Source organism: Pleurodeles waltl, chromosome 6, assembly GCF_031143425.1.
Source record: "Pleurodeles waltl isolate 20211129_DDA chromosome 6, aPleWal1.hap1.20221129, whole genome shotgun sequence".
In the NCBI taxonomy this organism is placed as follows: domain Eukaryota; kingdom Metazoa; phylum Chordata; class Amphibia; order Caudata; family Salamandridae; genus Pleurodeles; species Pleurodeles waltl.
Genome location: NC_090445.1, coordinates 687,007,827 through 687,022,366, shown reverse-complemented (window position 1 = coordinate 687,022,366; position 14,540 = coordinate 687,007,827). Strand labels below are relative to the sequence as shown.

Genomic DNA, 14,540 nt, shown 5'->3' with positions numbered 1-14,540 from the left:
CTCTAACCTAGTTGTTTTAAGACAGCTGGGTTAGAGAAAGCACAGGCCCAAAGTGCTCTTGAGAGTGCTGAGAGAGGCTGCTCCCTCCAATCCTGGTGCTTCTCTCATGCTGTTTACCAGAATAAGAGGCACCAGGATTGCTCAAAGGAATTTGCAGGAGACCGGAGCGAGGAGGTCGTTGTGCTGCAAGCAAGGTAAGTGTTTTTTTTTTTTATTTACTTACACTACGCACCTTGCATGCATGCGCACACTAATACCACATTTGCCCTCCCCCACCACTGTGCCTACTTACCAGCCACCGCTGCTTAAATATTTCCCTGTCATATGTCTGGAAATCCATGGCAGTCAATATTTACATGTGTGTCCATATAATCCATTAACATTGAATCATATACCATTGAACCATGTACTACATGTAGTCAACCCACCTCATTTTATGACCCAAACTCCTAACAATAAGACACAGAAAGAATCTTCTTAGATGTACATTAACTCCGATGTTCTACTATATGTCAGTTGTAAGGGAATTCTGTGCAGCTGCCAAAACCTTGTTTTCATAGAAATGTTGGTTTGTTGTTTTTCAAGGACCCCTCCAGCCTTTTTATCAGAGGAAAAATAGGGTTTGTGCCACCTAATGACTTTGAAAGGGGGAGCTATTATTCACAGTACAATATACACAGCAATTTTTATGACCGCTTTTCTTTGGGCTGGTCCTGAGGTCACAGACTTGGGTCTCTTCTTTGTCCTTTGTTGCAGGTCGATCAGATCTGAGGTTTTGTTACCAGGGGAGCCCCTTGAATCCTATATTTAGGGGCGTTAGGAGTGTGGAGGCTAGTAGCCCATGGGCTTCTAGTCCCAGCCGCTAATACTGCCCTGAGGTGACCACATCCGGTGAGTGTGGCACCTTGTCTACCCAGAAGCCCTAGTCTACCACTTTTAAAAATGGCAGAACCTATCTTCCTCTGTACAGACCAGATAGCCCACTTTAGGGGTGTGGCTAGCCTTCTGGGGGTGTATTCCTCATGACTACCCAACCCGGGTTGCAAATGTGCCTGGGACCAAGGGTGTGGATTTTTCATTTTCCAGGAGGTAGCCTACTTGCATATCAGAGGCTGTGTGGCCTTTGAAGATCACTGCCACTTAACTAGCCATCCTGACGGGTGTTGGGGAGGGAGGTGACACCTCCAGCCCAGGAAAGCTGTTTGGGGGTCAGATTACTGTCTTGGTGGCAGCAGCTACATGCTTTCAGCCAGCTGACAGCAAAGGCTGGGGCAACAAAGTGAGCAACCTCTAGGTAACCTGGGTGCATTCCTCATTAAATCTGACTTGGGGAACAAGTTGGGTTTATTGAGACAAGTTGTTTGATCCTAAAAATGACACTTTTCAAGGGGAACCATCAAGGCACCAGCCCATGTTATCCTATGGCTCCCTGAATACTTATAGTAGGCCCTAATGTGCCCTGCCTTCTGGGCTCACTCAGAATACCTTAGGGGTGACTGACCTATATTAAAAATAGTGCTTGGACCTTGCCACTTATGTTGAGGGCAAAGTCGAGTTTGAGCAGTTTGCACTGCTCATGCGTTCTGCAATGGCAAGGCAACTGTCATCTGTTTACTTGGGTGACTCAGGGTTGCACAATCTGTGCTACAGGCCCTGCTGACCCCTTTATTTCCCATGCCCTGGGTGCCATTGGTACCATTTACCAGGGACACCTAGGACTGGGTTACAGTCCTTGCCAATTGGGCGGGGGTTACCAATTCACATGCATCATATTTTAAATAGAGAGCACTGGAACTCGGGCTGGATTAGCAGGTGCAAGTGCAATTTCAGAGCCAAAACAAACCATCAGAAATAATGAAAAGTGTGGGGTAACCATCCAAGACAGTCACTTTCATACATTTTGCTTCAGACTCCACCATTATTGCCAACTTAATAGAAAAGTGTGTTGACACTGACGATTGTAAAAAAGATGGCAGTGAGTGCACAGGTGGAGAGGTGCACTAATGATAGCGCTTGGATGACCAGATAATAAATCAGGTCACCTGATGTACGTAGGTGCCATTAAAGTACAGGACAATGCCAGCCAAGAGTCAGAGTGCTGAGACCTGCCTTTGGGTTAATTGCGGGTGCTTTTATAGTGCTTTAGGGAGCTTCTCAGAAGTTCTGCTTGTCAAACACATCTGCAGAAAATAGATGTAAAGACATGGGTATTTTTAAACTGAACCCTGCTATGTTTCCACCCATGCCTAACCAGGTATTCCGCAGTTGGTAAAAAGGAATATGATACATACCTTTGGCAGTGGAGGGCATGATGACACACAGAAAATGTAATTATGTCAACAATTGTGATCCTTTTATATTAGAGGATTCTTCAGACTTGAGCTTTCTCAAAAAAGTGCAACTTTAACCAGTCAACTCTATTCTTTGAATAAAGATACCTTCACAATTGGCAATATGGATCATTGGGTAGGTGGGTGCTGGAAGGTTTCCGTCATGGGCACAGCTTAGCATAGCAATTATAGAACGACCTTTAACAAGTCTAAGGAAGGAGAAACAATTATGACAATACACTCACACTGCTTCTGAAGAACACCGTAAATGCTGTGTTCATGGTGCAGAAGGGGATTTTAGGGGATGTCTGTTCAATTAACTGGTTTATTTCCCGCCTTTGCTCCAGTCCTGCTGATCCCCAGAGTCCTGGGCAGAATGAAGAGGGAAACATGCACAATTAATCTGGTAGAGTTATTGTGGGTCTGGTAGCACTGGTTCTGGGAACATTGTCTAACTGAGAACAGAAGCCAGCTTTCTCACTACAATCCAAAGTCCTTGCAGTTGGTGGCCTTGCTGCACAGTTCTTAGAATTTGGTTTGTTTAGTGACATAAATCTGAGGCTTGGAATAATCTCTCGGCCTCTATCATTAATACTCTTTACCCCCCTTCGCTCATTCCCTAGGTTGACTGGAGAAAATGTCAAGAGTAATTGTGATTGTAGGTAAAAAAAGGAAGGGAGTGAGAAAGAAAAACAGAAATCTTGACCTCTGGAAGCTAACTGGAACTAGCCGGCATGTTAAAGAATCACCCTAAAGGTGAAGAGCCTCAGCTTGAAGAAGTGTCCACTTCTCACAGGGTCCTGGCATCATAAGTAGTGAAGGCACCAGTCATAGACTGGCTATAAACTAAAGAATCTGCATCAGTGTGAAAATGACACAGCTGCAGAGAATCATGTTCCTGTAGCTGGCGGGAGACAAAGACTCTGAATTGACAGCTGGTACAAGAATATTCAAGTATAGAGACCTCAAAACCTAATAATTTGATTCATAAGGAAACAATTAAAGTATTATTCTAAGGACTGATTCACCCCTTCAGGTTACACATCTGCCCATGGATGTGGCTACTAGCCAGGAAGTGAGTTTTTCCTAACCATTGTACTAAACTTTCCACACCCAGGCCACAGACTCTGTTCCTCGATACCCGACTGCACTTCTTGGATGGTCACCCTCCCTCCCCCCACTTTCTGCTGCTTGATGCTTTCGTTTCAGATTTGAAAGTGCACTGGGACCTGCTAACCAGACCACAGTGCCAGTGCTCATTCCCCTAAATTGTAACTGTGGTTGGTAAACCCAATTGGCAAGAACTTTACAACACCTGGAAGGTCCTAGTAAATGGTACCAGTGGTACACAGGGCAGGGATGGTAAAGGGGTCAGCAGGGCTGCTGCACTCATTGTGCCACCCTGAATGACCTGTGTAAAAGCAAAGTCTACAGGGCTGCCATGTCAGCCCTCCACAAGCAGCTCCCCTGCTCGAGTTCGACTGTGCCCACAACAGGTGCAGGCAGTCCCTTCACTGCCCATAACATAAGCCAGTCACACCTAAGGTAGGCCTCCTATAGCCCAAGAGGCAGGGTGCATTGTGTTATGAGTATGGACATATGGCCCTGTGGTAGCATTTAAACCTTAATACAACCACACGTGATCAGCAGTCCATAAGATAACATGGGCTGGCACCTGGGGAAACCCCAGATGTCCAGCTCCATAATGGCCCGACCAAATTCTGTTCGGTATCAAACACTGTGCTTTTTTAACCCCGGACATGATTCTCATGCCCAGGTTTACTTCGCATGTACCCTGGTTGCGTATAGAGGATGCCCACCAAGTTGCCAGCTTTCTCCTGTCTTGGTGGGCTTTCCCGAGTGTTTGTCTCCAAGGCAGAGTTCTGACCTCATGCTGGGGAGTGGGTGCTGCTCCCAGAGGTCAGAAAAAAGGCCTATGCAGGAAGGAGCTCACACATCTACCCTGCCAGGATGGAGAGTGATTAGACATATCACTGTGGTGACCCTCAAAGACTGCACCACTGCTGCTGGACAAAGGAATTTGTCTCTCACTGGGCGACAAAGGCCTACCCCTGCCCCATGCACCTTCTGAGGTGGGAAAGTGGGAAAATTAGCTAGTCAGGACCTCTAGGGTGCACCAGCTGGAGTCTACCTTGGAGGATGGTCCATGCCATCTTAAAATGTTGTGGGATTAGTGGGGTCTGGGTAGTTTGATGAGACACTCCCACCGGATGTGGTCACCTGAGAAGCGGATTAGCCGCAGGACTAAATGCCCATTCACCACTACTCCTTAAAACCCTAAGAGCCCCATAATCTAGGATTTAAGGGGCACCCCTGACACCAGAACCTCAGAACTGTTGTGAAAATAGAAGAGACCTGACTCCACAACAAGGCAGGACTCCACAAAGAGAGGTGCAATGTCTGCACCTGCACATCGCCGGACTTTGACTCAAACTGGACTGGAGACTAGTTCCAAAAGAAAGGCAAACCCCTCTGGAACCTAACCCCTTCACCAGAACTCCCTAGGACTAGGGGAACTAGTCCCGTGACAATGGCAGGACCAGACCGCACATCCATGACCACTAAAGAACTGTCCACTGGGCCCCAAAGCATGGCCGCCCAAACGAAATTGGTTAGTAGCCTTCAGAGAACTGCAAACCAATCCTCAGTGAGGCTCAGCACTCTGCATTGCTCCCCTGGTCCTCTGGAAGATTTCCCACCACTGTGCTTGCCAGCACTAAGGCTTGTTGGTGGTCAGCCCGACTGCTACCTGCTTTACTTGACACTCCAGGCTCAAGGAATCATTGTCAACATTCAGCAATCCACCTCAGTGGCTCCATTGTCCAGTACTTGCATCTGCTTTCAGTCTGCATGTCTGGTAAAGACAGCACCCGTGGTATGCGTTCAGCACTAGGGATAGCCAGGAGCACCACTGCAGGCATGACGCTAGAGTGTTGTTGTTGTTCTGCCTGGTGATTCCTGGTCCAAGGCCAACTCCAAGCTTAAGATCTAAAGGACTTCACTGAACCAGAGTCACTTTTTGGGAAGCTGCCACTCCAAGACCATGAGTCCTACTCTGCACCAAGGACAGCCAGCACCCCTCTGCATTCCGGCCACCCAAACCAGGTCAAATTGTACTGACTGTTGAAGCTTGGTCTGTGGGCCCACAAGACCTTAACCCCATGTGGGTTTCACAGAACTCACCCCACAAGTGACTGATTACATACTGTGTTTTCTCCCTTTGACCACAATCATAGATGACAGCTCTGCAATGTACTGATTTATTTAATGCCCTAAAATTGATAACCCCAGTGATCTTCTGTGTGTCGACTTCATTTTGGTGTCTAAAATTATCTAAAAATCAGCTTTATTTTTAAAAATTGGTGTCACATTTCTCTTGAGTTTTGTCAATTACTTATCGTCCATGTTGGTGTTGTGAAATGCTTGGCACATGTTCCTCTATGTAGCAAGACTGCTCTTTGCCACTCTACCAGGACTGAGTTAAGGTTTACAAAGAGTAAATCCAAGGTCCACATCTGGATATTGTGCTAGTATTACATGGTAAGACTCCTCAGTCATACCACAAAATACTTCCACCTTGCTACATTGACTTGTTTTCTAAATTATTTTTATTGAACCTTATGCCATAGTTATTAAAGAGCAGATAAAATGTACATTAACAAAGAGTTGCATAGGTGTTTAACAATAGACAACAATTTCAAGCATTCCTGAACATCAGTCTGTGTTGCAAATCATTTGCAGATAGTCTTGCACAACTGAGATACAGATCAATCATATTAGCTAGTTATAGAGCAGAATAATGTACCACATGATGAGTAAAAGAAACAATGCAAACTGAAGGAAAAAAGAAAAGAAAAAAATGTGGTCAGCTCAGAAGTGGTATAAAAGTTGTTAATTGAGCATGTCCTTGGCAGGGGGCATGACAAATAATATAATTTGAGGCAGATACATTTAGTGTTATGGGGTACTAGTGCTATGTTTAGTTGAAACTAACAGCCATTGAATAGTGTACAGGAGAGTAGGAACCAATTGTGGCACAAGGATGACCCATAAACATCTGTAGGCCTTTTGTTAGGAAATAGGGACGAAGATGATGCTAGAGGTTAGAAAGATGCCTCAGTGGTGGGGGAGAGGTGAGTGCTGTGTTAGGTTGAGTTAGGTGATCCCTGAGTGCGGCTTTATATTTAAGTATCGTTCTTGGAATTAGATTGGAAGCTTGATATCAGCTCCTTCCATTCCAGGAATAGGGGATGTTTCCAGAGACCCCAAACTTTTTCTTGCCTAAGTGACATACTCTCTGACTTAGCCTTTCTGATAACGGTGTGCTACCACTTTTAAGATAGATGGGGGTATGTTAGCTTTCCAGGTGGCACACTTAGCAAGCAATAGGGCCAGTGCGAGCGAGAGAGCCATGGGCGTTTTTTGGAGCGTTTGAATAGCCTTGCACAATGACATCCCAGCTGGGTAGGTTGCTATGTTCCAAGATCTGGCCCAGGTGTTCAATAATCCATTACAAGAAGAAAGACAATATTGGGCATGCCTACACCTTGTGTTGTATGTCTGCCACCCCCACCCGGAGTAGGGAGTAGGGCTTCTGGGAAATAATTTGTTTGTCCTTTCTGAGGTCAGGTAAGCCTGAATGTAGAACTGTATGAGTTTGAATGTGGTGCTCCTGGACACTGCAGAGTGGTAGGTAAGTGAACTGTCGTTAAATCCTCTACCTAGGAGAGTCTCCCACTGCTTGTAGAGCGTGTCCAAGAGGACCTTCATATGAACTACAAAATATTTAAACAACTACCTAATGAGATGTCTATCCTTGACCATAGTGTAGATACTATGTAGTTCCCTTGACTCAGTGTGTCATTGAGAGCACACTAAATGAAGCAGTCCATTGCACATAAGGAATTGACCGGAGTGTCTATTGTATTGTGCTCTTTGTTACTCAATGGATAATAAGTGGCTCTCTTAGAAGAGATTGTCGATAGTCTCTAACCTTCGTATGCACTGGGTGTTTGAGTTTGCTAAGGCCAGAGCATTCACTGGGTTTACCTTGATCCATGATAATAACTTCAGGTCCATAGAGAGCGATTTCAGGAGTTTGTGCCTCTTTTTAGAGGGGTGCAAAATGTACTATTTATGGTTAAGTAGTCTATCACAAACATGACTGTGGGGCATTTGTGAGGCTTTGGGACATCTATAATAAGGTCCTTTGAGATTCTTGACCATAATTGGGAAGGGAAGTCTAACTAATATTTGAAGCTATGTCTTGAGCATGAATTGACAACTCTGTTGAGATGGGGCCGCCAAAAATGCTGGTATGTAATATATTTTTAATCTCTGGATGTTTGGCCACTGGAATGTCATAGCACAGAAGCATGGCTTGTTTTTAAGGTAGTGTCCTGATTTCTCTCATTACTCTACTTGGGATCCTCCTGTATCCAGTCCTGGCCAATGATATTTGACTGGTGATGCAATAGGTAGTAAGCACGAAGAGAATTGATCTATTTGGGAAAGCATAGTTCAGTGGCATAGGAGGAGGTGCCAGTTTCTCTAACGAAAGGTAGATTATGACCAGGATGTTGTAAGATGGAAGTGGTTATAAATGCATTCTTTAATATCTTAATGTACTTTTATTTTTCCATTCCTCAAAAGAAGTGTATTCTTTTCATAGAGCTAAAAGAGATAGTAAAAGGCTGGAAATCCATCTGTAATGGCTCAGGAACCTTTAGAAACATGGGATCTCAATGACATTTATTGGAATCGGCCACTCAAACCAATTGGAACTTACTTCCACCCATTTGAATTCCTTGTCTTGAAAACCAGAGAAAGTTAATGTGAACCCTTTAAAGAAGCACTGTTCTACCTTTACATATGGGGAGTGTTGCCTTTACTTTTTTATGATACTTTCCATAAATGCCAGTGTTCTTCCTTGGTATGGCAAAGAATAGAGTATCATCATATAGGAATCTGGCGGTCACTGAAGATATCATTTACGAAGTGTTGGAAGGCATTGCGAAGGACAAAAAGCATCACTAAAGTTTCAAAAGCCATATCTATGTTCAAAGTTATTTTCCGTTCACCCTCTACTAAGGGCCTTGTTACGAGTTTGGTGGTCTTGTAACTGCCAAACGTGAAGTGGAGGTCGGACTGCTGTACTCCAGGCAGTCTGAAGCAAGGCTGTGTTCTCGCTCCACTGCTTTTTAATCTCTACATGGTTGACCTCTCGAAGCTCTGGGATGAAGTAAATTGTCATCCACCCAAGCTGGGCAATCAGTGCTTATCTCACCTGCTATATGCTGAAGATCGTATGCTCTTCAGCCAAAGATTGGTCTGCAGCGACAGCTCACCACCCTAAGCCACTACACGGCTAGGGGGGGTCTGGAGGTCAATCAAGCTAAAACTATGACAGTTACATTTGGCTTCAAAACAGCTTGTCACAGTAGGTGGAAGTTTGGTGGCGCATGGCTATATCACAGCAATATAATATAAATATCTAGGTATACCTCTAGACAGTAATGGACCATTTGCGTCCAATCTTTCTGCACTGAACAACAAAGGCTCCAGCTTTAAAGTTGGTCTTTCAGCTGTCACACGCAAACTTCATGGTCCAAGTCTGTCCCTCTTCCTCCAGGTGTTGAAAGCAAAAATGGTCCCAACAATATCTTATGGAAGAGAAATAACCTTCAGTAAGGAGGATAGGCTACTGGATTAGCTAATAATTATTGGAATCTATAAAACTGTCCTCTGGTTACCACGGAGAGCTTTGCCTTCATAAGTAAGACTTATAAGACTTGAGTTTAGAATCACAAAACAGTACTGTGCAAGAGTCTGCTGCTTTCTCATTTTTTGTTACAGGCTTCAATCAGCACCGGAGGACTCAATTCACGGCCAAACCTGGCGCGAACTAGAGAGTGCCAGCCTTGCATCACTGTACCGGCAGTATCTAGACAACAAACTGACTTACTGGTGTCCTTAGAGTCTCACTTGCTCAATTGCACCTGGCTAGTTTTGTGGGCGCATAGTGGGGCCAGGCCTTGTGGAATCCGAACTCACCTAAATAATCGCAACATCGATCTGTTTCTGTTTTAGAGGGTCAGGGACAGGAACATGTACTCTGAATTCACCCAGAAGTAGTGGCCCATTTGATCTACATTCAGTCCTGATTTAGGTTTGACATTTTTAACATGGAGTACATTTAACTTTACATCTTTTATGATGCTTATTGCCTTGTATGTTTAAAGGTTTTTAATAACTACGCAATAAAATTCATCATCACTCCTGGCAGTCCGACGGCCAGATTACAACCCTGGCAGTCGGACCACCAGGGGACCGCCACCACTACCAGGATCATGGATCCCGACAGGGTGGCGACAGTGGAAGTCGTAGTCAGCCATGGCGGCACTGAGTTCAGCGCCACTATGCTGATCACAAATTCTCTTTCAACCAGCCTTTTCATGGCAGGATACCCGCTATGTAAAGACTAGCGGAAAAGCAGTGCTGGGGGCCACAGGAGGGCCCCTGCACTGTCCACAACCATGGCCACCACCCTCAGAATGTGCACTCTTATATAGCAGACAGTGCAACTTCTGTGGGTGCTGCGGGCCCCCTCTGTGCGATGGCATTGGCCTCGGCTCCATAAGGAGCTGAGGCCAATGCTGACAGTGTTTCCACTGGGCTAACTGTCGGAAACCTCCTAATACAGAGGTTTCCCCCTGTCAGCCCAGTGGAAACATTGTAATTGGGCCGAGAGGACACCACCAGCTCCGCAGTGGTCTCCTCCCCATGGGTCTGTTGGGCTGATGGTCAGCCCGCCAAACTCCTAATGAGGCCCTAAATTACACATTCTCCTGAGATCCAGCTTAGTGCGATCTGGGCATCCTTAAACTACCCCAGGAAGACTGAAATCGTGAGCAAAAGGTATAGGGTTCACTTAGTGATGTAATTCATCTGTTTGTAATTGAATCATGGCCTCTATTCATCTCCAGGCTTCAGAATAAAAAGGTAAATGAGGAGCTCCAGCAAGGGAGGTTGAATACTGTATGAAGCCCATCTTCAAATTTTCAGCTAGGTTATCTTTCAGAAACTGGTTTCTTTCACACTCAGTCAATAGATGTGTCCATGAACAATCGGACCCTTGGATCCAGTTATCACACAATAATATGAGTGACTAAGGGCCAGATGTAGCAAACACTTTGCGACTCGCAAACGGCAAAAATCGCCGTTTGCGAGTCGCAAATGCATGTTTGCTATATAGAAATGCATTTTGCGAGTCGGAACCGACTCGCAAAATGCATTTCCGAGTCGCAAATAGGAAGGGGTGTTCCCTTCCTATTGGTGAGTCGCAGTGGTATGCAATTCCATTTGCGACCGCGTACGCGGTCGCAAATGGAGTCGCAGTTACCATCCACTTGAAGTGGATGGTAACCCACTCGCAAACGGGAAGGGGTCCCCATGGGACCCCTTCCCCTTTGTGACTGGACCCAAAATTATTTTTTCAGAGCAGTCACTGGTCCAAGGGACCACTACCTGCCCTGAAAAAGTCCGAAACAAAAGGTTTCGTTTTTTTTTTCTAAGTGCAGCTCGTTTTCCTTTAAGGAAAACGGGCTACACTTGGAAAAAAAAAAACTGCTTCATTGAAAAGCAGTCACAGACATGGAGGTCTACTGTTCCCAGCAGGCCTCCATCCCCGTGAGTGCCCTGAGTCGCTATGGGGTCGCAAATTGCGACCCACCTCATTTATATTAATGAGGTGGGTCTTTGCGACCCCATAGCGACTCGCAGATGGTGTCTGAGACAACTTTTTTGCATAGCAAATTGCGACTTGAAATTTGCGAGTCGCACGGACTCGCAAATTGCAAGTCGCAATTTGCTTCTTTCCTACATCTGGCCCTTAGTCCTTGTAAGCAGCTCCTCCTAGAGGCAGGTCAATAGGTACTCTACAGGTAACCGCCAAATGCAGAAAATATTGAAGAGCACAGAACTCACTGTGAAATTTAAATTTTTGAGTTATCCAGTCAATCTGGATATTGTGGAGTCATAGCCAAGTGGTACCTAATACTAATGTAAATACAAGTATGTCAATCAGATCAAAGTCAACAGCGTGCTATTTCCAAGGACATAAGAAGAGGGGCTATTTCCCATACTATATCTCCCAATGTGAAAGGGACTCATTAATTTCTTGAGCTGGTTCTGTCAGTCTTCTTAGTCCATGGAATCTTGGATTTTTCTTGGGATGTTATGTCCATAAAGCAGCTCAAGCAACTCAAATAAGTTAGGGTTAATATAAGGGTCTCTGTTGTACAAATCCTGATCTGTAGATAACTGTGTGTTTTCCGAATGGTAAATCTCTTCATTTGAGTCACACTCAACCTGGGTTCATCGTTGAGGGCTTAGCACTGGCAAATACAAATCAGTGTTGGCATTTCTATAGAAAATGGCCTGCCATTCCACTATATGTATAGCCTCCTTCCGTCTCTATCGTCCACTGATAGGCTTCCAGAGATATCCATTATGCATAGCTTCTGCTGAGGTATCTGATGTTCCAGGAGACTCAGTACAGGTCATCACGATGGGGCATGGCTGTAGCCATGCTCTGTAGCTGTGTCAATGTCTTTCGTGGGCCTCAATTTGTAAGGTGAGGGCAATGAGTTGTTTGGGATAGTGGGTCTTTTGGCGACAAATGATAATGAGCCTTACAAGTTCTTTTATAGTTCCTTATTAGTATAATGCTGCAGAGGTCTCATTCATCTTTGCTGTGTTCACTGACTACCGTTTTTAAACTGCATATAAGACACCTTGATGCTTGGATCGTTGGCTCAAGGTCAATAAGCCAAAATAAGAGTTATGTTTAGCTTCTCTCTCCCTAAAGATCTCTCAAACTTCAGAGAAAATTAACCAGAGATTACTCTATCCACAGTCAGTACTAGAACAAGAGTTGGTTTCCGCACTGCCACTCCTATATCTGGGAGTAGGCTTTGATTGAGAACCAGTGAAGCAGCCCAGGCTAGCGTGACCTTAGTATGTAGATCATAGAATGGTCATCTAGACTGATCTGTTGAAATACTTTTGATCTGGACAATAAATGAAGATTGCAATGAGCAATAAAGTACTGCAATAACAAGGTGTCTCTTGAACAATTTTCAGGATTAGGGGAGCATTCTTTTTCCTGTTCCTAATAGGGGCAGTATAATGCCATGAGTACCTCTATAAATGGGAGAAGACCAGTGGTTGCAACAGTGAGAGCACATGGTCTCCACCCTCATTACTTTATCCCTTTAATTGTTTTTTTCATTTTTAATATGTTTGTTTAAAAGAATAAATCTGTCTGCCTTTGAAAGTCACACAAGCTGACATTGAGAGCAGTTCTAAATCACTTACTTGATTTATTTTGCAGGCTTTCTGCACTCATGCGCAGGCATGTCAAAAATACGTTGCCAGGCTGATCATCTCTCAGCTCTAGGACTCTGAGGTCATCAGTCCTTGATGCTGAATTTCATGACCTTGATGACATGGAGGTAAAGTTAGCCCTGGGTGCTTCATGGTTAAGCCCTGCAACACCCGGGGCTACATGCCCATCAGGACCTGGAGCCGAGACACCACACCCATTCACCAATCATTACATGGTAGGGAAGGGTCAGTGAGGCTCACTGACCCAACCCTGTGATGTCTGTGAAAGGGTGGCGTTAGAGGCTGCAAGATGGAAAGCTGAGCAATGGAGTCTGCACAATGTATCAGCATGAATTTGGCTGATCTTGTGCACAGTCTGCACATCACAACTTCCCATGCTCTATTGAGTGAGCTGTCCACACTGACTGGACACTGGAGAGGCAGTGCTCTATGCAGGTAAGGTGCTCAGCTTTCTGTCGTTTACATCTTGTGCACCTACTTGCCCTGGTGCACTACAGCAAGCACCAGTCCAGACAGGAGTTGAGATCAAAAGAGAATACACATGAGCAACATTTGGAGGAGATGCGGCCCGGTTGGGAAGAAATGAGCTACCAAATCCCTTTTACTTCCAATGACCTTGGACAAAGCTATGGGGAGAGGGGCTTTCTGGCCTAGTATCAAGATGTGCAGGTCCAGGGTCAGCCTTTGTTCAGTAGTCTTTTAATCTGCACCAATGGATGCCATCAATCCTCAAAAGTACTTAGGGCCTGATTTATCAAGGTCTTGTGTTGCCCTTGCATCACACAAGGTGATACAAGGGCCATTTGAGCCCTTAAGTGAGATTTACTTTGCCACGCAGAACCAACTTGCGTGGCTCTGGATGGCACCATAATTCTGGAGTAATGCAAGGTAACACAAGTCGCTGCTTTGTGTTACTCTGCCCTTGAAAGGCGTTACATGAGTGGAGTATTGGTGTTCCCACGTTTTCTGCCCATGTTTTTGGCACATTCCCAGATTTACTAACCTGTGAATTTGTATATTAGACCTGGCATCTTTGGTGTGGGTTTCCCCCTAACTTTTTGCCTTCAGACCTCCTCTTTTTACTACTTTATTTCTACTGGCATTAGGACTCTGCACACTTTACTACTGCTGACCAGTGCTGACGTGCATGTGCTCTCTTCTTAAAACATGTTAGATTGGCTTTTACCCAATTGGCATATTTAATTTACTTGTAAGACCTTTGTAAAGTGGAACTATCTGTGCCAAGGGCCTGTATATGAAATGCTACTAGTGGGCCTGCAGCACTAATTGTGCTACACGTTTGAGTAGCACTTTAATCCTGCCTCAGGCCTGTCACTGCAGCCTGTGTTCAAATTTTTTAAACTGACATTTTGACCTGGCAGATGAAACCTTTTTTCAGGCCAAAACATTTTATTTTAATGCATATGACACCCTTAGGATAGTCCCCGGACAACCCAGATGGCATGTGAAATATATTTTATACTGAGCAGTGAAAAACTCTTAAAATTTTATTTTTCACTACCACACAAACTACCTCTCCCTTAGGATAACACTGGAGTTACCTTATTATATTTTATAAGTGTAATTTCCAAATGGGAATTGGTCATTGGTCCATGTGTGGTTTCTTAGGAATTGTAATGAAGAATCCTAACGTATGGTGAAGTGGAATTTTAAATTATATTTTAGAAAATTTCACGTTCTGAAAGTTGGCATTTTCTTGCCTTAGCAATTTGGCATTGCAGCCTTTCTCTGGGTCACAACTGGGGGTAACAGACAGTTGGG

The 14,540-nt window shown here is 44.7% G+C and overlaps 1 protein-coding gene across 1 annotated transcript in view; it reads left to right on the top strand.

Annotated features, from left to right (window-relative positions):
* LOC138301678 (uncharacterized) overlaps positions 1 to 14,540 on the top strand; it is a 175,494-nt gene that overhangs the window by 104,681 nt on the left and 56,273 nt on the right. The window contains exon 10 of the mRNA XM_069242193.1: positions 1,910 to 1,975. Within this exon, the coding sequence (XP_069098294.1) occupies positions 1,910 to 1,975 (66 nt within the window). The remainder of the gene's footprint in view (positions 1 to 1,909; positions 1,976 to 14,540) is intronic.